Source organism: Lutjanus erythropterus, chromosome 7, assembly GCF_056507025.1.
Source record: "Lutjanus erythropterus isolate fLutEry1 chromosome 7, fLutEry1.hap2, whole genome shotgun sequence".
Classification (NCBI taxonomy): domain Eukaryota; kingdom Metazoa; phylum Chordata; class Actinopteri; order Lutjaniformes; family Lutjanidae; genus Lutjanus; species Lutjanus erythropterus.
The window spans coordinates 10,681,655-10,705,536 of NC_139323.1; the positions used below are offsets into that span (position 1 = coordinate 10,681,655).

Here is a 23,882-nt window from a genome sequence, read left to right on the forward strand (position 1 = left end):
CAGACAGAAGGCTGTCATTCATATTGCTGCACTGTTTCTGAAAATATACAGATACAGAAGAAATGTTACAAGAGTTCAAGCAAGACATGACCACAGGACACGACAAAGAAGTTTTAAAAATCCAAAAGTATTAGAAATGGTTAGGGGTTGGTTAGGGAAAATAATTTGCTGTCTACAACACTGTCTCTGCTTTTGCCTCTTTCTCAAGAGGCACATTATTACAACCTCCAGCATCACCATGTTTGTTTGTTAGGGGCATAAATGAGCCTTTATAATGTGGAGTAACTAGACTAGTTTTGCAATAATATTCATATAAACAAATGCACACACATATGAATTGCCCATGTGATATTGATATTGATATATAATACATTATCACAATAACCAGTAAGCTACCAACTAAAAGAGGCTGCTGCACAGTAGACACCACCAACCTGAGTCAGCTGTAGCATCTCAAAGCCACTTGTTGCCACTGAGAGTGCATTAAAACTAGTTAGCAAGCTAGCAGAGAGGCTGAAATAACTAGCTAAAATGAATGGTTAAATGGTTTAGATTGTTAACTTAGACAGGATGAACATTTAACACAATTAGCCAACAGTAATGGACAAACAGTTGAAACAATTGCATATAATTATTGGATAAACAGGTGAAAAAGTTTTCTAAACAAAATGGATAAACTGCAGAAATAAATAGCTATCAAAGTTGAATTAATTAGCTGGAATTAATGAATAAAAGGTTAAAATAATGAGCTAAAAGCAATGGATAAATGCTTCTGCCCCTCCATCTGGTAGTAGTTTGAATGCAATCTTGACCAAACCAACCTAAATATTGACAATTCCAAAAAAATTTTGAAACATTATCCACTTTTTGTAGCGTTAGCTAGCTCAGTGATTCTCAACCCTGGTCCTCAAGTACCCCTGCCCTGCCTGTCCAACACACCTGATTCAAATGATCAGGGCCCCATTTCCCAGAGCCTTCGTAATGCTACGTGCGTCGTAAGTTGTATTTTAAGGTTACGGGCTGGGACAACCTTAAGGGAGACCTTAAAATACAACTTACGACGCAGGTAGCGCTACGAAGGCTCTGGGAAACGGGGCCCAGGCTGTTATCAGGCTTCTGCAGAGGCTTCATGACGAGCTGATCATTTGAATGAGGTGTGTTGGAGCAGGGAAACATCTAGAACATGCAGGACGGGGTCCCTGAGGACCAGGGTTGGGCAACACTGATCTAGAATATGCAGGGCAGGGGTACTTGAGGACCAGGGTTGAGAAACACTGAGCTAGAAGACCAGTGTGTAGGATTGAGTGGCATCTAGTTGTGTCTCTCTCTCACCCTCCACTTCCCCCTGCACCCTCTGCTGATATAAAGGGTTCATTCTAGGGTAACACAAACACAACAGTGCTTATTTTCTGGTGAATATACAGTAATGAAAACATATGTATGAATATTATATTTAATTTTTGCCACCAAATCCCCAGAAATCTTTAACATGTACTTAAAAAAATCAAATGCAAACATTTGGAACATTGGGGGGGGTTCTTCATCTAATATTGGTGTGGGAGTATGTCAGATTACAAAAGGTTGGGGATCACTGCTATAGTTGTGTTTACTTAATTTTCAAGTGAGTTCAAACGCTCAAACGTTCATAGCAAAGGGAAGTTTCCGAGGGTGGCACAGCACCCAGGGGCGACAGGCATGATGCCAGCTGTATCGGGGCTCCTGGTGATGGATGTCCTCCACAACACATCATACCAGCCGACTCTCCCACCTAACAATGGGATATCCCCAAGAACTCCCCTGCAGCCCCCGCTGTCATTGAGAGAGGGGATATGCAATACAATACACCCAATCACAGTGTGATCTCCCCCCCGATCTCACATCCAGTCGCACTGATACAAACAGAACAACACACAGAGAGAAAGTTCTGTAATGTTGCCTCCCTGACAGTAATATGGCTCTAATTAGAAATGACTGCACACCACCCACACACCTGTCACTTCTCTGTGATGGATATCCAGGTAGTCACATCCAGAGGCTTGCAGCCAGCGTGGTGAGTTCAGGGCCCCCATATGCTCGTGGTTGCAGCGCTGCAGCTCGCCTGTGAGCGTCTGCACAGCTGCTGCTCATGCTGGGAGAGCCGCCACGCACACGCCGAGCGGCGACGGCAGGTATACACCCACCCTGGTTCTACTTGTCGTCTGTGGCACGCTCACAAACACAGAGCGGCTGGGCTTTCTGCTGACTTCGTCATCAAATATTCATGGCTGTCTGCATTAGCTTGCAGAGTTCTAATTGAGTTCTGTATATTCAGACGTGATTAACTCGGTCTAATTCCTCAAAGGAGTGAGCCAATTAGATAGCACTTGCATGAATAGGATTTCACATCTTAGTACGTCTCCAGACTTGCCAAGACAATTATGTGTGTGTATAATTGCGCTGTACAGTGGGTGTGAGCCCACTAAACTCAAGCAGGTCATTATTTCTTATTACTGATCCGCACTACAGGAAATGCAGCTGTCCTATCCATTACAAGCGAGTAAATGAAAAGCACGAGTGTTGTTATTAGAATACACTGTTTGGACAAGAGAGGAGAGAGTGATTCCAAACACCAGGCCCTCTAAACCTTCCTCATGTTTTTTGTCTAAGCACATTTCCTCCCCCCCCAGGAGCGAGCAGGAGAAAAATATCCGTGACCCAGTGCTGACCCACCACAATGTCACTCTAACTCATGGCATGAGAGAACTACTGCCAGGGTCTTTGTCAGTTTCTCTCTGTAACCAGAGCAGGAGACATTGCCCAAAGTCCAGAGGGGTCACATTCTGCTGCGGAGCTGAATTTAAGGCAGAGAGGCAGACAGGCAGGCCAGCCACTTTGCCCGAGCCGGGGAGAGAGATCAGGGCCCCCACTGCCACCTTTTATTCTTTAAAGAAAGGCCTGAGCAAGGCATGATCTGTGTGTCGGCTCTGTCCCTTCACATTGGCTGCAGCCTGATATTATCACTCGGCTAAAATAAGAAACGTGCGTGAACAAATAAAGCCGCTCAGCTGAGTGTAATAGAATGCATGAATATTTAAATTGCATTTGACACTTGCAGTTTTTGTCAAAACTCATGTTCTCAAGTGAAACAAGTGAAACCTGCACAGGCGGAGCAGCTGCTGGTGAAAAGGATCGCAGCGGCTGAGGCAGCTCATAAAGCGTCCAGGCGGAGATATAAACTAAATGTACAAAACAAGTCAGGAGCGGAGGCTCTGGCAGGACGCCACCTCATTCCTGCACGCGCTGGTCATCCATAACCCGGTGTGAATTTATTACACAGACAGACAGACTGAGCTGAGCAGGCATACGCTCAGAAGAAGCAGGGCCGTTCCAGGTCAGAGACACAGAAACCTCTGCACACTCGTCCTGACTGGCGTGCACACAGATGAGTGTCACAAACGCTGTGAATTATACAGCTGATAGTTTCAAGGTCACTGATCGTCAGAGTTACCAAACCATTAGGAGAATCACTTTCCACTGCGTGACATGCTCGCTAACACCCACACGTAAACAAAAAAAACATGCACACCTCAGTCATCCGCATCCAGGCAGCAGAAAAGACACGAGTGGGTGATTTACATAACGCGCTTATAAATGACAGGATTTTGTAAAGGAGTCAAGTCATGTTAATAGATCCTCATATGCTCTCACTGCGGCCCTGATGCTTCGAAACTGCACAGACAGATGGACAGAGTCGGGATGCCAGGCAGCGCCGGTCACTGGAAAGCAATCACTGATATGTAAAATTAAATTTAAGTTGGATATCAAGGGATGGGGAGGGGATCGTGTCGGAGGTCTCGGGTGAGTTGGACCTCGGGGAGGGGAAATGGCAGGGGGTTGTTCACTTGTTAACCTTCGCAGGAGGAGGTGGGGAGAGATGATCATGATCACTGAACCCAACCAGCTGAAAGGAAACTCAGTCCTACACACACACACACGCACAGTTACACACAGACCTCTCCACCTCCGTGGCCTGACTAGACCGCAGATCAGGGAAGGGTGGTGCTCCCACAATCCCATCGCAAATGTGTGGAGATTTAAATGAGCTCCCAGCCTCCCTCAACCGAAGCAGATTTCTGGCATTTTCTGCAGGCCGAGACCTCCATGATTTGGCTTAAGAATGTGAAAAACAAGTTTATTTCCCTTTAACCCCAACCACAATAATCCTATCTACTGCTCTGTCTGAGGGGTTTTCAACTGACTCAAGGTGCCTCCCAAAACTCTTAAAGGACCAGTGTGTAGGATTTAATGGCATCTAGCGGTGAGCTTGCAGATTGCAAACACCTCACCTCATCCTTTCCCTTTGAAACTGGGAAACTGAGAGCCTACTGTGGCTGCAAAACATGGCAGCACAGCATGGCGACCTCTGTGGAAGAGGAAGACTGCCTAAAACGTAGTGCCTTATGTCTTGAATCACATGGAGTGTTGTGTGCCTAAATGTAAATTCTTGTCAGCCTGCTTTGGGTTGTCTTGTCACTTTCTGTAAAAACTAGCAAAACAGTGACATTTAAAGTTTTTTTGTTCACCTAATATTTGCCTTAATTTAAATATTAAATATACAAGATGTTTAAATAAATATTTTTTTTCTTTGTTATTTGTGATCATCAATTTATTAAGATAAACTTAGATTTTAGCTCCTTGTACTGCCTGTACAGCTGAAACTGTGACTAGACTTCCCGGCAGATTTTAAAATGACTGTCCCTGACTGTAGTTTTTTCACTTCAGTTCTAAAATTGACAATAATTACATCATACTGCAAAATGTAACTAAAATGTTCTAAAATATATCGACAAGATGGACTAAATTATGTCTGACTACAAAAAATATTAAGACATAGGGTCTGTATTCTAATATCAGTTTCGCAAATGAGCTTGCAAGGCTTACAAACATTAAATAATTTATCTCATTGTGGATGTGTGTATTATTCAGTCTAATTCGCATAATTTTTCAAGCTTTAGAAATAAATTTATCCTATACTTTGCCACTCAGCTAAACTTTTTCATGTACTGAGAACACAGGTTGAGACGTCCTGCAAAACCACGCCTATCTGCTTTAATTACCACATTTTTATGAGGTGCCAGGAAATTAAGCAACACACAACAATTCTTCTCTTCTGGTGTTTATATGCTAATAAAAACGTGCTTGTGAACATTATACTCCATTTCTGCCACATTCTGCCAATAGATTCCCCCAAATCTATTGATTATTTTCTTGGTTAACCAATAAATTGTTTTTTCTATAAAATGTCAGAAAATGGTAAAAACTAATAAATATCACTGTCTAATAAATATCACTGATGCTGTGTGAATCCACAGTGAGGATCCACACAGCAGTAGCATCAGTTTCTGTAAACACTGACATGGGGACAGTTTTGCCAAATCTGGTTTTTAAATATGCATGAACAGAAGCTGGTGCCAAGTCAGCTGTGAGTCAACGGGGTAACTTTGCTTCTTCTTCGTAAAAATACTGCAAATAGTACAGGACCCACACAAATACACCATAAGCTGAAGGCTGCTGGGAGCTTTTTAGTCGTGACCTTGGCATTCGTAGTCTGGTGTGGAGTCATTCAACCCTAGTATGACACATAAAGTGGTATTTTGTAAATAAATAAATGGGCGTTGCACAATAGTAAAACAACAAAAAGTAAAACATCTCTGGTGTATTTTAGGCGTCTTAATGGAGGTTAAGTGGGGCTTAGCAGATCTTAAACAATCCTCTTGATCTGCAGTGAGCAGCAGGTGTTTCACTTTAAAAAATGGAATGTGTAGTATTTTTAGGATGGACAAAATAACAGGAACACCTCAAAATAAATGCATCTCCGTAAAGTGACTCTGAAATAAATACTACCTGTTATTGTTTAGACAGTAGTTACTCTGTCATCATGTTTAAAGGACCAGTATGTAGGATTTCCTAGAATCTAGTGATGAGGTTGTAGAATGACATCAACTAAACATGCCCCTCTAACCCACCTGAAAGCATGTAGAAGAACATACGGTGGCTGCAAAACTTGCAAAAGGCCCGATCTAAAGCCAGTGTTTGGTTTGTCCGTTCTGGGCTATTGTAAATGTGTGGATAATAAGATTGACACCAAGATCATACCTGTGTCAAACATTCACATCCAGCAGGCAGTTAGCTTAGCCTAGCACAAAGACTGGAAACGGGGGGAAACAGCTAACCCGGCTCTGTCCAGAGGAGTCCTGTCGTCACTGTGAGGTTGCCAGGCAACCAGTGGAGAGTCCAGGAAGTCACTGCACCCGGCCAAGAGTCTCATCAGCTACTGGGGCTAGATTCTTTAACAGCAGAGGGGATACAGGACAAAATAAAAAATCGCATGTGAAGTAATCATCAAATAAATTTTTCCCAAAGATAGTTTCTGTCGTTTTAGGTACTTCATATCAGGATGATGTTTGTTCAAGTGTTTATTTTTCTGGATTTGCTTTGTTATTTGAAGGTATAAAAAGGGCGTTTACATTGTGATTGAGAACTGAGCTGGGCTCTCCGTTGAGTTCTCAATACCGAAGCTTTAACTCCAATAACTACTGCGTAGACTCTGACTCCAAATGGCGTCACCAGTACAAGATGGCAGTGCTTGTATCCAGGATATTTTGGCTTCCTTATTGTGCAAATTAAAGAGGTGGAGACAAGTTGTCCATCTTTATTTATTGAGCCCCCAGGAACAGTGCTGTGCTATTAGCCCCACACTTTGTGTTGTAACTTAAGGCATCATCATGTGATGCACACTGGCCCAAAAAACTTTTTCCTACAGGCCAGTGGTTCTCAAACTCTTTCTGGCATGCCCCCCTTCACAAGCCAAAAAGATTTCACACCCGTCTCCTCATTTTTTTTTTTTTTTTTTTTTTTGTTGATCAGTCATTAACAATGATAGAGGAAGCAAAGGATCTAAGTTGAATTTTAGTGTAATAAAGGTCAGAACAATAGCATCAGCAAACTATTGTTGTCTAATTCTAACCACATAAATCATATGTATTCTATTTAGTTTCTCTCCATATTCTTCCCCTGGTCTGGTTTATACTCCACCAGGGGGGCCCGCTCCACAGTTAGAGAACCACTGCTGTAGACAATCATTAGATAAGAAGCCACTGTGATTTTTCTGAGTGTCACAAACAATTCCTTGTTTTCAATTCCCTAAAGCTGTAGTGGTGCTGGAGTAGACTTTGTTGAGCCATGCACTTTGTGACTTTCTCAAGCTCTCTATAGTATCACCTCACTATGAATCATAGTTCCTTCATCTGGATTATTTCTCACTTCTTCTTGCCTCTCTTATTTTACAGCACTTTCTGTTGAAAGTACGCTACTTCACGACATAATTACATGTTTCTCGGCCAAATAATTTGTATTTGTCCCGCCTGATTGACCCATATTAAGTAATAAAAGGGAGAGAGGCTGCTTGTCAAGGTTCATTAAGTCAGCAGACACCTTCCCTCAGGAAGTGGGAGGGTCAGTGATTTGACTCATAGTTCACGACCAAGTCAGTGTCTCTTATTCACTGCGGAGGAAACCAAACACAGCAGCGGCCCCGAGACCTTTCATTCGAGCAAGCCCTTGTCTGAGCTTACCTTCAGTAGGGTGTAGTTAATTCTCGCAACATGGCCTGGCAGCGACCAGCACATTCTGTGAAGGTCTGGACACACACACTGAATCAGATCATCTGTAAATTTGGCCCACTCTGAGTTCAGTGTGCCAGGTCATAAATCGCGTGCAGTCTCAGTGAACTCCAGCCTGCCTCCTGTCAGCCCAACTCGGCCACGTGAAAAAAAAAAAAGAACAGAAAGGTGTAAAACTTGTGTTGTTACGGTCGGAGGAAACGGTGAACAGCTTAAGCTTAGCAGTATGCCACAGCAGATTTCCAACTGTTTACTATCTCGTCTGCAAACACGAAAAAATCTGTTTTTTTCAGCATTGTTTTACCTGTAGCTGAGATCTGCATGGAAACCACAGGCTGACTTAATTGTAATATTTTAATTGGAGATGAATCCTTGACCCCCTGAGTGTGTGAAGCACTGATGTAATTATTGGATTATATTACGCTGCTACAAACAATTTTATGCAACAGTTAAAACAGGTGAGCAGCAGTATGTAAATACCATGAATGATATAGAGAAGCTGGCAACCATTTTGATGTTCGATTAATCATAATTGTTTTATAGTATATTCAGGTATACGGAAAAAATAAAGAGGCGAAAAGATGTAGCCATAATTCTTAGCAAGTCTAATACTGGGCCTGTGTATGTTATAGAGCTGCAACTAATGATTATTTTCATCATCAATTAATCATGTAATGTAAATTCTGCAGTCAGGGGTCTCTCACGTTAAATCAATAACAAAAACGCATAGATTGATGGAGTTGTGAATTAGTGTAGGATCATGGGAAATCTGACACGACAGAAAATATGTTCACTGACGAGGTAATATTCAAGTTTTGTTATATTTAGTCATGTTCACAATTTCCTTCGTGTTTTTGTGGAAGTTACAGCAACTAGCAACGGCAAGCAGGAAACGCATTTCTTTGGATTTGAACTTTGTTGGAACCTTTTGGGATGACGTACACAACTGAACAAAATATATAACATATGTCCAGTGTATTTAGACATTTTAATGTTTCAATGAAATGTTACATATTAGTGCTTTAATCTGCTGACGTTTATAAAACGTAAAAGAAATCGTGAAAATTGCTCAGCACAATTTCCTAAATTGCTTCTTTTGTCCAACCAACAGTCTAAAACTCAAAAACTTAAATGACAAAGAAAAGCAGCAAATCCTTACATTTAAGAGGCTGGAACCAACAACTGTTTGACATTTTTGCTAGAAAAATGACTGAAACAAGAAATCGATCATTAAAATAGTTGGTAACTAATTGTCTTTCGAAAAACGACTAATTGATTAATTGAATAATCATTGCAGTCCTCCTGTATTCTTTTAAACACGCAGTTGTTTTTGTAGAATAATTTAGTTGTGCTGTACCTGTTAGAGTCTGACGGCAGTGTCATTTGATCAAACAAAGTTCCAAAAAGCTGACTTAGTATAGAAGTGAGTAAAACTATCCCACAGCATTAACATTTATTAGATAAAAAGAATTACCCGTGATGATGATATTCGATTGTTATTTGACTATGTGTCTGCCTTCATGTCTCATGTTCAGAGTGGAGCTCATGGGACCTCTTAACTGCCTGTTACATGCTTTGTTTGCCATCACACTCCTCATTCTTACAGACAGCTGCGTCAAACGTCGTTTGGGGAGCCCGTTGCGAAATCGCAAGGAAGCCGGGCCCAGATCGTACAGACAGCAGCGCGTTCGGTGTGAGGCCGTGATAGCACTCTGGAGCAAAAGGGGAACCGGCTTACAATGAGGGAAAAGGGGGCCACAATTGACTTTAACGCACTCCACTCACCCCTCAGTTCAGCAAGAGGCTGTCTGACCTAAATTCACTTTACCTCATCTGCCTAGACATTTGTTTAGCCTTCTGGGCAAACACTTAGAGAAATGTATGAGGGAGAGGGGGGGGAGAAGAATACATATGCTTGAATACATCACATTTAGTCAGGGGAAAAGCAAAACCCGGACATCTGCAGACATATACAGCCCTCTAGTGGCAAACTGCGAAGGACCTGGATGTCTGGCAGAGAGAGAGGGCACGAAGTGATTTATGCAGGATTTGGCCAAACCATCTGTGGAGGTTGTACCCAAACACAGACCACAACTCGTGTACATTCTCTGTTTTGACATGGAGCCCACGTTTGTGTAACAGGCCTAATAAATGTTACCTAATCCCAAATAAAAGGAGTCACGAGTGAATAAAAAAACAACAGAGGCTGAGCGGAGTGAATGAATTGAGGTCATAGAATCTTACCATCGGAGAGAAAGAGAGAAAATTTTGTCTTTTGAGTACTGTACTCATTACAATGGCCCGGAGGAACTGTGTGCTGTGAAATCATATGCTCCAGTTAAGCTAAACAAGGGCAAGGTATTCCCACATGAAGGGCAGATGAGAATAAGTAAGTGGGAATGCAGACAGATGAGTAAGAGTTGAAGATGGTTTAGTGCTGTTTGGCCCCAGTATCTTACTCACATTCTCAGGTTGCAAATATATTCTTCCTCTCCCTCTCTTCTCCTCTACCTCTACCTCTCTCCATCTCCGTGTGCGTGTGTGAGGCAAACCTCAAGGGCTCAGTGCAGCGAGCTCATTAAAGGCTTCATTCCACTTCCAGGATCGAGCAGGATTGCAATATGGACATTGTTTATACACAAATGTTGCCCTGGGAATAATGTTTATTTCTATTACCGTCTTGGAGGGGGAAGAAAAGACAAATAAGAATGCGGAGCTTGTCTGCACACATTGCTTTTCATGAAATAATGCCTCTCCAGGAGTGCTTTGAAGAAACGGCTATTTCTCAAACCAGCCTCAAGTCATACATCAGCAGCTCTCATCTCTTGCCCTCTTACCCTCCAGTGACACATGATCGTGTTGGGAGGAGACCTGAGAAGCAAAAGTCAGGCAACCTCACAGAATCATGGCAGGAGCATTTTTACATTGTAGTTTCAAGCTGCTTCGCTCATTAGCATATAGACTATAAATGTCACTGCACGTGCTCCGCAGCCGGACAGGGGGTGGTCGAGAGTTTACCTCGGCTGAGCAGTCACAGAAGTGTCATTTTAAACGGCAGGGCCCGGCGGTGTGTCTGGGAGGCAGCCGATGACGCAGCGCAGTGTTGCTACACACCCCGAGCTGTGTTTGGAAACACTGAGGCAGCTTGCTACTACAGTGGGAGCCAATGGGAACAGCTGAACCGTGCACTCTTTAGCCCAGCCAAGCGCAGAAAAAAGGGGGAGAACAGAGAGACACAGAGATCCAGGAAATGCCTGAGCGAGGAGCAGCGACAGCCGGGCCCATCAGCTCACACATAGCCACATCAGGCCGCACATTGATCACCCTCACATGATATATCCATCCCCCCGTAATTGCATTGCTGTTTAGAGAGGCAGTCGTTATTTATGAAATACTGAAATAACAAATGGCGTCTCCCGGCAGATATTAAGAAGAGAGATGCCACAGATAAGTCAGAAGCAGGAGGCTGCCACGTCCCCCCGCGGGCCGCTTGCCCAGTCGCCTGGCTGCAGAAAACCTGCAGTCATCACAAAGTGGAAATATTTACTGCTCACACTCTTGCATATGGGAGGATGAAGTGTGGGTGAGGGCAGCTGAAAAATGACTGTGTTTGTGTTTCGAGAGGAGTGCTAATCAGATTCCTTCAGCTTCAGAGGCATTTGAGGACAGCCGAGCTAAAGGTCCCGAGTGTGGATTTATTTGTTGCACAGGCACAAATGGGAACCGAGCCACCTGATGTGTAACGCTGGCAACGGGAAGTTAAAAAATCACAAACTGAAAAACTGGAGGGGAGGCATAAAAACTTAAACTAAATTTGTCACAGTGGTTAAAATTTGTTAGCAGACAAGTGCTAATTGTAAACAAGCGCTCAAAGGGCCTTTGGAAATGAATCATCAGAATCACTACATTCATCATCAGGTTGGTTGTGTAATCATGTGGGTGTCTGTGGGTTTGTGTGTTTGTGTCTACAGAACACCCTTGAGACCTGCACCATCTGCAGTAAGCCCATCATGGAGCGCATCCTGCGGGCTACAGGGAAAGCCTACCACCCTCACTGCTTCACCTGCGTGGTGTGCCACCGCAGCCTGGACGGCATCCCTTTCACCGTGGACGCTTCCAACCACATCCACTGCATCGAGGACTTTCATAAGTATGTTTAGGGTTTCATCACATTTGAAATAAATGTTTTTTGTTTTAACAATGGAACTAATTACTTTATGTAATGTGTGCTCGCAGTGACAAACCCACAGAGAATAATCACCAGCTTTTCTGGAGAGAGTTCTGTTTCCTTCAGCTCTTCATGGTGTTTTAGCGTCTTTCAGCTCGGAGGTTCTCAAACCAAAAAGTCTTCGTAGTCAATCAATTATCAAACTAGGATCACTATAAGTCGTAATTAATAATTACAACCAACCCTATTTCTTCCTTTATTGTTCCAACTTCTAAAAAAGTTAACTTTAATGTTTAATGTGTTGAATGGGTTTGGTCTCACCATCGTTTTCAGCGAAAAAGCTGAACACCAAATTGCAAACAGTCTTAACATCTCACTGGTGAACATAGTGGAGCATTTAGCAGCTGAAGAGTAAGATATTTCCTCAGGGGTTGGTGGAGACCAAAGTATAGTTAAAAGAAGACTGAATATTTGATGCACATTTATCAGGAGTAACATATGTCCAATTTCCTTTTCCAGTCTCAAAACTTTAAAATAGCTTCAAATCGCTCTTAATCGCTCTGTGTATAATAATAATACCTAGCAAGCTGCTCACTGCTCCGTACGATCAAAGGAACGCCTTGATTTCTTTGTAATGTTTTAAATAGCTCCACTTTGCAAACAGGTGGCCCTACAGTCACAGAGTCACATTAACTTGTTAAACATGACGTGACACATTTTTATAAAGGTCCATGGAGTTTTTAGAGGCTAGCTAAACAAATCACCTCATCTAACTACCAGTAAGACATGAAACTAGCATATGTCCAAAAGTCTGTAGTGTTCTCTTAAAGCTGCACTAATCATTATTTTCATACTACCAGTGGATCAAATGATTGATGTGAAAGATGTGGCTCATATTAACTCAAACAGAATTATCACTCAACACCTTAAGTATGTTTTCATTAGTGTGTAATCACCCATAATGAGCTCCTTACATCTACAGAGGCTGCAGGTCATCTAGAGAGGGGAGGCTGTCAGGTTGAACCGCCATGTTTTTACAATAGCCCAGAATGGAAAAACCAAACACCGGCTATAGATGAGGCCATTTGCATTTTCTTGTGACTTTCATGGCCACCGTAGATTTCATATATTTAGAAGGAGAGTGTAAGATGAGGTGTTTGCAGTCTGCAAGCTCACCAATAAATGTCACCAAATCTTACGTACTGTTCCTTTAACTGTTTTATTTCACTCTAAAAGCTCTGATCAACTTTGTCTCAAGAAGGCAGCTCTGGTTAAAAACACTGTACATTACCTGTCTTACACAGAAATGGCTGATAAATAATGCTAGCAAGTAGCTGGTTAATAAAGTAGTTGCCAGTTATTTTTTTTCTGGGAGTGATGGACAACGAACCATAGCTAAATGGAGAGTGAATGTTTGACTTACATTTGGCAGGAGGATAGAAATACAGCTTCAAAAGAATGTTAATGTTGTTCCATATCTGATGAAAGTGTAAATAGACAGCTGTTTGCTTTCACTTAATGCCATAACATGTCAGTGTCGTGTGCCACTGCCCCCGAGTGGCAAAAATCAACTAATACTGCTTTAAAATCCTAAACTGACCTAACAACCTCAGCTATATTTAAGCCTTATCAACGGGGAATCTTAATGCTTCCTTTTCGGGAAGTTCTGCAGGCAGTGTCACAAGCCTTATGACCTTATGAGATGCAGCTGTACACATGAATTTAATAGTTAATTCCTGTCATTGTGTCACAATCCACCGATTGCATAACCGCCACCTTACCAGAAATGTTCCTTTGCTCAGTGACCAGAAGGGAAACAGAAGTAAACAGCTGGCTCTTGGTGCGAGTGCACAGCTTTTGCTTTGTGGAGTAGCTGCACTGGGCTGTTGTTTAATTCCACATGACAAGTGTGACCTCAAAAGCGTAGCCCTTTGTGTCGAGGAATAGTCACGCCCGGGCTTGAGCTTTTTCTCCCACTAATACTGTACGGCCGTGGTTCCCCAAAGCCACATACCCCCTTCACTTCCTGGTTCCCAGGCTGACCTTCTGTCACCTGACAGGACCTGAAATCTCACTGTGCCTCTCAGATCCTCACTGATCCTATTGTTAGATAGACCTCTTCCTGCTGAAGACATTTCCAGACCTCCTGAACCGAAGGGCTGAAACTGTTACTGTGAGAGTCACTTACCATATTTGTAAAAGCCCTACTATGTTTAGTGTTTCCTCAACTATTCTATTTATATGGACTATTTCAGAGAAGGGCCAATATAGCTTTTACTCAGTGGTTGAATGAATAAAAAATGAAATAAAGAGGAACTGCACAAGCTGGGCCAGACTTGGGGTTGGGGCGCCCACGAGGGGTCACAGGATAAAGCTGAGGGGTCATGAGCTGATTGAAAGGAGAGGAAAGCAGAAAAACACATTTTCTAGCATTATCTAATATTATTCAAATAAAACAAAGGAGAAAAAATATTTGGTTGAACTGGTCACAACCAGTAGACTGTATGTAATGATGAGGGATTACTTGCAGAATTTAAGGGGTCAAACTGATTAATTATTTAGGTTATTTATCAAACAAAAACTACACAGGGGATTTTCTGTTGTTGTTTTTTTTTCTCTCTCTCCATTTCTTACTCCAGGACTTCGCACTGTTGGCCAGATGAGTCAAGCTATTTTAACACATTACCCCAGGCTCTGCTGGGAATATTTCACTAATTTCCAAACCATTATAAACCAAACAGTTACAGTTTAAAAGCTATGCTAAACTTTGTAATGTATTTTAGGGGTATTATTTGTTGTATTTGTTAAATTCTCTTTACATCCCAGCAACAATCTGTAAATGAAATGCTCCAACAAAAAAAGAAAAAAATCCAGTATCTGTGGCTGTCGCAGGCCTATAATAAACGTTCTTACCTGTCTGTCAGGGATGCACCTGCATAAGAATACATTGTATGAGAAAGCACAAATAATGAAATGGAAACAGATGTGTTTGCTTGTTATGATTTTGGGGAAAAAAAATCAAAATGTAATGCAGTAATGTTCAGAGTACTACTACTACTACTACTACTACTACAAGTCCCTAATTTTAATATTATTATATTATTATAATATAAAATAATAATATAATATATTATTATATAATATAATGATAATAATAATATATAATATTCATGTATATGCATAATAATAATACTGTAAACTGCAGCAGGATTAACACATCAAAATACATAAACGCAGCATCATTGCAATTTAATTTGCCTTCTGCTGAGGGATGTTTTTTATACTTTAGACTTCCTAGTTTAACTGCAAAACAGAATGAATGTTAGGTTAGAAACTACAATATTTGCCCAATTTAACACAACTTTCATTATGAACCACACCCACTTTTGGTCTTCTATCCAAATAGAGATACAGAGACAGATAATTTTGTTGTTTGAACAAACACAAATACAGATAAGAAAGTCTCTGTGCACCTCTACTGTCTACCTACGCACCAGCTTACCCATGTGCCTTCGTCTTCATGTGCGTGTGTGGAGTCTTCCACAAGCCTAGGCAGACATATTGCTCAAGCTTTAGCGAGCAAGTCACTCAAGAATGGCAGAGAAAGTTCAGCCAAAATTTCCCAATACTAACAACAGCCATGCTTATTGTTCATGATCATCTTGATAATTTTAGGGGGTTTCTTCCAGGTGAATGAGTCATGTGGTAGTTGGATACGATGATGCGACAAGCATGTGTTTTGGAGGAAGGAGGTCTGAAGGGAAGGGGTTGGGGGATTTTTGGTTGAATTCTTTCAAAATCTAGTTTACCCTATGCTTGTTTCTCCAACATTCATACCCTAGTTTTAATGGAAACAGGCATTCAAAAATAGTCCTCCAGTCTCAAAAAGCACCACTCTATAAAATAGTGAATGAGGATCACATCACAGCAAGGTTTTCTTGTTGTGAGCTAATTTCTGTTCTGCTTGGTTCTGTTTCACAGGAAGTTCGCTCCACGCTGCTGTGTGTGCTCTGAGCCTATAATGCCTGCACCGGGCCAGGAGGAGACCGTCCGTATTGTGGCCCTGGACCGTGACTTCCACGTGCAGTGTTACCGCTGTGAGGTACGTTCTGTGTGTGTTTATCTTCTCTGGTATGTCAGATCCCTATAATTAGCGCTGGTTGTTATGTACCATCTGGCACAGCTCCAGGTGACAGTCATCAAGGTATAAGGCAAAACATACATGCCCGTCCCCCGAGTCACCTTTTCAGCAAGACGACTGAATCATCCCTCGCTTACCTGCCTCGAAATAGCTTTCCGTCTCTCCTCTGCAAAGTTCATGGACTTACATAGTAACCAATCTGTCAGCCGCAGCTCGCCGGCTGATAAGCGGTGCTGAGACATTACGTGCCCGGCTAAAAGAGAAGTAACGTGTCACATTGTCAAAGAGCCGTGCCAGTGTGAGTACACAGAGCATTTGGCAGACATAAAGGTCAAAGGAAAGCAAAGCAGATTAGTTCAGCTGAAGGGGCTCAACAAGAGAAGAATTTTGTCACCAGGGAGACATGAGGAGATGGAGTTGTATTTCTCACAGTGTGTGTGTCTGTGTGTGCATGTGTGTGCGTGTGTGTGCATGAGCGAGCGAGAGAGCGAGATGTTGAGAGTGTAACCCAGTGTCACAGACAATGAGAAAATAATGCCAGAGAAATGTGTGCGTCTGTATTTGTCTGTGTATGAAATTGTCTACAGCTTAAACTAGCAGCTCCGAGAAGCTTCCCTTTGGTTCTTTGAGCATATAACATTACATTAAGGCTCAAATAACAACTGATATAAGATTAAATGTTCTCTCCAACTCCGTAATGGAACAAGATGAAAATTGAAAGGATGACCAAAGTTATGACAGTTCCTCCTGAGGGAGGCATGAACAATTGTGTACCAAGTTTCGTGACAGTCCATCCAATAGATGCTGCTGGAGCTTGATGAATGTCAGAAGATCACCAAAGTCATTAGAATTCTTCTAGAATTCTGGGGAACGTGAATTTCTGTATGATTTCATGGTAGTTCATCCAACGAATAGAAATATTAAAATATTTCAGTCTGGACCAAAGTGGTGGAGTGACCACCCAAAAGACCTATATTACCATACACAGAGCTCCACTCCCAGCAAGGCTCAACAATAATAATAATAACAATAATAATTTTTTTGCACAAAAAGTTACAGTTATATCAATTACAAAGAAATGAATAAAGGCAAAGAAACTCGAAAAAGAGGAGTAGAGTTTTAGAATCACACTTAAAAGAATTGGTTGTTCCAACTATAAACACTTCCAAAGGGAAAATTTAAAAAGTGTACACCCTGAGGTGACTGAGTGTTAAGACAAAGGGATCTTTTGTCTGACTGTTACCCAGTAACAACCAGTGTTTGGCCCTGCAGACTCACCAGCTGGTAGAAAACCAGAACACTGGCTCCATCCTCGCGGGCTTTAGTGCAGAGAGCCTCCTGTAGCCTGACACTGGCTGAGTTTTAACCAGCAGTAAATGCCTCATTTAGGGTGTGTGAGCACAGAGACAGTATGAATGTGCCTGATCGGTGAGCGTGGCTAATGGCTGTGTTTGTGTTTGTGGACTAACAGAGTATCTGTGTCCTGCAGGACTGTGGCTCTCTGCTCTCAGAGGGGGATAACCAGGGCTGCTACCCTCTGGACGGACACGTCCTCTGCAAAAACTGTAACACCAGCCGCATCCAGGCCCTGACCGCCAAGGCCACCACTGACCTCTGAGCGACCCGCCACCCGGTCACCTCCACTGTGATAACCCAACGCTCGCTCTCTGTCTCTCTTTCTGTCTGTCCCTCTCTCTTTCTTCCTCTCGCGAACATACCCATCCACACAAGCTTGCATTCCTCAGCGTATACACATATATCCCTCTATATATATTCACCCTCATTAACGAGAAATAGCATCACATGTTCACCTGCATACATTTATGTATTGACTCGGTACAAGCACAGCAGACCAAGCTGTATGTTTTTTAACTGTGTTGTTCGTAAAGCAACAACACAATATTTTGGGAAATACGCTTGTACGTTTTCCTTTACATTATGCCTTTTTCATGTCTATATGCTAAATATGAAGTTGCAGTCTGCAGGAGGATAGCTTAACTTAGCATTAAAAAAGTTGAAACAGATAGCCTGGCCTTGTCTAAAATGTTACAAAAAATCCACCTAACTGTATCCTCAAAGGTCACTAATTAACATGTATCTCATTAGTGGTTTTACCAGGGTTGACTCTGGTCAAGATATCACCCATGTATAGCCTTCTGTAAACCCACAGCTTGTTGTTTTTAGACTTTTGTTTCTGTATAGATTAAAAGCAAAAGATATTACATCTTGCACAGTGAGCTTTAGAGGCGCTGGTAGCTGATTTTTGTTACCTTTGGACAGAGCCAGACAAGCTGTTCCACCTGCTTCCAGACTTTATGCTAAGCTAAGCTTAAAGGGTTAGTTTGGATTATTTGGCATGGGGTGGTATGAGGTACTTATCAAAAGCTTTACCTACAGTAGATGGCAGTCACCACGCCCCTAGTTTGAAGAAGCAGAGAGGGGCACCAGAAGGGAATCAAAGCAATGAACTGCTGTGGACAGAGTCAGCAACAACAAGTCCACCTAAAAAATCAATATCAGTTTAACCGTACGCTATATTTAGAATGTTTTACTGCTAAACCCTGCTACCAGACTGTCTTTTCTGACAAGAGACTGCTGTTATATAAGCCAAGTACTGCTCTCTCCAAACTAACCAAACTGCATTGGCAAAATCAGTGATTTTACATTGCAGAGCACAACAGCTGCACATCTACTGTTGCCTAGATCTGTTAGTTTGTTTGTGCTATTGTGTGGCTTTGGTGAATCTGTATTATCACTGAAGTCAGTAGACGTGCAACTCTAGTGCTCTGCGAGGTAAAATTACTGATTTTGCCTGTGGAGTTTGGTTTGTTTGGAGAGAGTAACATTTGGCTTATATAAGCGAGGTTTTGCACCAGAGAAGGCTGTCTAACAGCAAGGTAAAGACTTAAAGTTTAGTGTTATAAGTGAAATTTTTTGGCAAACCTTTTTTAAGTGGTTAAAATACCTTTTGTTGCTGGCCCTGTCTCCACAGCTGTACATTGCTTAGCTTCAGTGCTGGTGTCTGTCTGCGTCTCCAGACTGAGGGCATGCAGACAGCCATCTACTGGCACACACACTGACTATTGTTAAGTACTTCATACAACCCCACTCACTTCATTGACCACACAGATATAAAAGTGGCATCAATCTTCTCATCTAACTCTCAACAAGAAAGCAAAGAGGCATATTTCCCAAGATATCAACCTATTGCTTAAAATCATTCCACATCCACAGGTAACAGTTACAATATACATCCTCACACAGTGTTATATCTCATATTATAATGACACCGGCATGTTCCAGCCTGTGTGCACATGCATGTAATGTATGCATGCAAGCCCAAATATTCCTCGCTGGCTGGGTCTTGTGATCTGAAATGCAGACTGACGCAACCAAAACATGCAAAATGTTGGACACATCTGCCCTGCAGGTGAAGACATCATGGACGGAAGTGTTGTACGCCAGTAGCTTTAGCAGTATTTAGAAAAATCATGAGCATTTAGAATGTTGGTTAGAAAGTTTGATTTATTCTTTAGTGTATATTTCAGTGCAAATCCATAGACGGTACACAGATAGGGATACAATTACACACTGAAGCTCATTATTGCAGAACAGCTCTGCACAACTGAACACCAAAGAATTTAATTTAACTGCCATATTTACTGTGCACTCATTTTGCATGCAACTACATTAAACATTACATGATATAGATTGGGACCACGGGAATAACAAATAGTCATTCTAGGGACTAAATTCTCAACAGGCAGCTGTGGAACGCAATTCCCTTTCCAACATAATGTTTTCTTTGTCTTTTCTAATCGTATTTGCTTTTATGTATACAATCGATTATTTTCTGTTGGCCTGAAGAGTACAATCATGGCATTCCATTCATATAGTTACAGCATTATATTGGAGTTTAATGATAGTTTTTGAGCAAGTAAATATATAACTTCTTCTCTCACAATTACATAGATTAGATTAGCGATTGTAGCGTAAGCAGTCTGGTAGAGATTTGAGATGGCTATGCAATTTTTAATGTTAATTGCATCGACACTTTATAAGAAATTTTTATGAATAAGGAAATATTTTACCTGTACAGATTCAAGCATAAGTGTCCTTATAGTAATCCAAACTATGCTGTTGGTACTGTGTGACTGTGTGTGTCACTGTGCTGTTTGTCAGTATTGATTGTACCATTGACACTTGTCTTTTATATTCAGTGTTTGTTTAAAGTTGATGGGCTAAGAAGGGACCATTAGAGTTTCCCCAAAATGATTGATTTTATTATTTGTTCCATCCAAGAGTCATTGATCAGTCATTTGACTGTTTGAATTGATACTTACTTAAATAAAATAACCAGAGCAACACGAGCTGTAAGACTTCTCAAGATGGTGAATTAAAGGTACCCTGTGGAGTTGTTGACCACTAGCAATGTTTTTTATGAGCACTTCCCTAATTTGTTTGAATCTTGTACACATGTAGGGTCTAATTTGGGGTCACCATAAGCCCAGAATCTGACTGGACACCCCTGGTGCCCCCTACCAGAGTAAGGGTTGGATTATAGTCTCAAACAGATGTGTACACAGATAGCTAGATAGTTCTGTTTATACTAGTCTCTTGAGTCTGCTTGGAGGACATGTTCCACACGTATGCAGGAGACTGCCATCTGCTGTGGCCACATGGACACAGATAAGTCCACGTACAAATAGGGGGTACGCATCCGACGATGACAAAATTTATGTCTCGTGGACCCTCACACATTTGCGGACACAGAACCTATAATAGAAGAAGATGATAGATAACCAACTAGCTTGTTAGTGTCAGAACCTCTGAAGTGATTCTTAAACATTTGTTGTTGGAAAGTCAATCAGTAGCTACAAAGAGACACAAAACTCCTCTACCAAATAACGCAAAACAACTTCAAAGACTCCTCCGTCAAAACAACTTTTGTGCCCTGAGCTTCTGTGCCTCTTTCAGTCTGAGGATCTTGCTCCTTCGTGGGAGGGGTGCATTCAAGGGCCCATTGTCTGAGAATCTGTCCATAGCTGTAGCAGCTGGTTTAATATTATTTACCTGACCACCAGTTGGTGGCAGTAATGTGCAAAGAAGCGTAGCAGTGCAGCTACAAAAGCAGTGAAGAAGAAGAGAACTACACCCTAGAAATATGCATGTAAACAATGCATGATTTTAAGTCATTTAACCAATCGGCTTTGCAGACGTGTAATGAGGAAGGAAATAAATTCATCACACTTTATTTTGGTGAGAAACACTGAATGTAAACATTAAGTTATTTGCAAGAAAATTTCACAGGGTACCTTTAAAATAAAATACTGGTTTCCTATTTAATAGCTGGATTGGTTTACAGTTGTCCACATTATGTAAGACAGAGTGTCTCCTCAGCATGTGGATGGATATATTATGAACAAAACGATCAATAATTTATCTTTTTTGTTTTTCTCACATATTAAGAAGTGGCATTTAGTGCCATTTTAATATCAGAAAGTGAATATACAAACAAAACCTCTCTATAAACCGTATCCACTGTAACCAGTCAGTCTGGTTACATCAGAGTCTTTATGATCAAGTTGACTGTGGCAATGTTTTAACCAGGGTAACACTTTGTAAATAACTGTGCTAATAAGCCCTTTAATAATTGAACAGTGAATAGTAACTTGACATCCATCAGACCTCTGCAAGGAAACATTAAATTAGAGCAAAGTGGAGACTATTTAAAATCTAGAGATTCATATTCCCTCAAAACAGACAGTAGAGGCAGTAAAAGCTCTGCACCGCTGGTCCTCTACAAGGTAAAGTCATTTAAACTGTTTCCACAAGAATCTTTCCATCAATAATTCGAATCGACGACTGCACTCCTTGAGAAAAAAAATGTCTTAAGGACTTGTTAAAACATCTGAACAGTGTCACAAAACTTAAATTAGAGACACTGTTTTCAGCAATTTTAAGCATCTTTTATTTTATGTTATCAGTTTTTCAAAATAGATGATTAAAAATAGATCAAGCTGCTACTTTAAACAACATATGCAGTAAATCACAGCAGCTACATTAGGTCCATACTTAGATCCATCACTTTGACCATTTGACACTGAACTCAGTAAGTCATCTGGTTGTCAGGCAACAGAGGACGGGAAATAAACACTGTATATGTCATTATGTCACACGTGTTGCTAGGTTTCAGCTCACACGGATGTTGCCGGCCAAGTTAACGTCTCGTGTTGGTCGACTCTTAAAGGTCGGTACAGGGCTGGATAGTTAGACAGCAGAATCTCACATCTGCTGATGAAAACACAAATCAGCAGGCAGAGACTAAAGAAAACAGAAGTTGATAAATTTAAAAAAACGTATGGGAACAAAAGTAGTGCATTGAGGCTCATTTAAAATTCAAATTAAGGTACTTTTCATAGCCAGTTGTCTCCAAAAACAATCCTAGCTCTGTAGCTTAGAAGTTAGCGAGTGGACCTTTCTGCTTCTTGTTTCCTTCAATAATCTTCGAGTTTTCTGAAGCCAAAGTGGTATCCATTATTCAGATCCGCCTCTGGTTCTTACTCCACAGGAAAACATGTCATTGCAATACTGTAGCAATATGTGGTAGGAGCATTTGCTGTGCTTTCAGGCATGACCACTGCACAGTTGAATCATTCTAGTGTTGTGTTTAACTTAATTAGTGACAGCGTGAGGAAGCATGCAGCAATTATGAGCTACAAACACCAACATCTATGAAAAATGTGGTTCACGACATTGTAGAAAGGATGCTTTCCACATTGACTGCTGCGAAGTCAGAAACTCTGTATGATGTTTAGTAAATGTACAATGTAGTGCACTACAGCCATCAAATAGAATTGTTGAAAGTACGTTTGAGAAGATATGCCGGTGTTATATTCCAGAAAAAGAGCTTAAGTTTAGTTAGATATTTTTTTGTATTTGATAAAAAAAAAAGAACAGTACTGTATCAGAACTTTGACCATTTTTACCAATACACAGATGTAGGAGGTAAGGTAATTTAATTCTGTACAAATTAATATTTATATTTTAACAATGGATCAAATAATTATGCATAATGTAATAGTGACAAACCCACAAAGAATTATCGCCCACCCTGTACAGAGCATTTTGTTCTTTGTTTTGGTTTTACAGCCCGCAGCTTTACTGTTGTGGTTCAGTCTCACCGCTCTCATCAGCGTTGTTTGTAGTCAAAACAAGCAGCTGTTTTCCATGACAAAGTTCTGGTGAATCCACTTTACACTACCTGCTCAGCGCCAAGTGGCAGACAGACAGAAACAGCTGCTTGCTGAGTGAGTGCTGGGTATTTCCCTCTGGAGTTGGTGGAGACCAAAACAGAGCTAAAAGCTAGCAAATATTGGACTAATGTTTGCTTTGTCTGTACTTTATAAGCTGATAATGTGCTTTATTGCGCCACCTCTGAGTGGTTAAAAATATTATGGTGACACTTTCACTGATACAGATGTCTATAATGTATTATAATCTGCTCATAGAACTATACTATATAATTATAGTTATAAGCACTCATATTATTAATTATGCTTTATAACAATAATAATAACACATTATAATGACTTCTTAGGTCAGGTATCATAACACAAAGGACCATAGTGTACAATAAAAATGATCATATTCTCATTCTGGAATACATTCATGCATTCATATAATCATGGATTATAATACACTACAATGATTTTTAATGCATTATAATGTGATTATAAGTTACTCAAAGTGCTTACTGGGTGCTTTAAGTGAAATAAAGAAATTCCTTCTATTGAAATAACTTTAACCCTGCCTCTGGTGTTTCTCACTGAAGAAAAGAGGCTTTGTTAAATCAAATAGGCGATACATTTAGAAATGACATATAATCAATTAACATGAGTTTTGTGAATGT

General features: G+C 41.1%; 1 protein-coding gene across 3 annotated transcripts in view; it reads left to right on the forward strand.

Moving 5' to 3' along the window:
- Positions 1–18,590, forward strand: part of lpp (LIM domain containing preferred translocation partner in lipoma) — a 189,790-nt gene extending 171,200 nt beyond the window's left edge. For all 3 annotated transcript variants that reach the window (XM_084722644.1, XM_084722645.1, XM_084722646.1), the window contains 3 exons: positions 11,633–11,811; positions 15,811–15,931; positions 17,460–18,590. In XM_084722644.1, coding sequence (XP_084578770.1) covers positions 11,633–11,811; positions 15,811–15,931; positions 17,460–17,588 — 429 coding nt within the window. In that variant the 3' untranslated portion in view covers positions 17,589–18,590. The remainder of the gene's footprint in view (positions 1–11,632; positions 11,812–15,810; positions 15,932–17,459) is intronic.
- Positions 18,591–23,882: the final 5,292 nt, after the last annotated feature.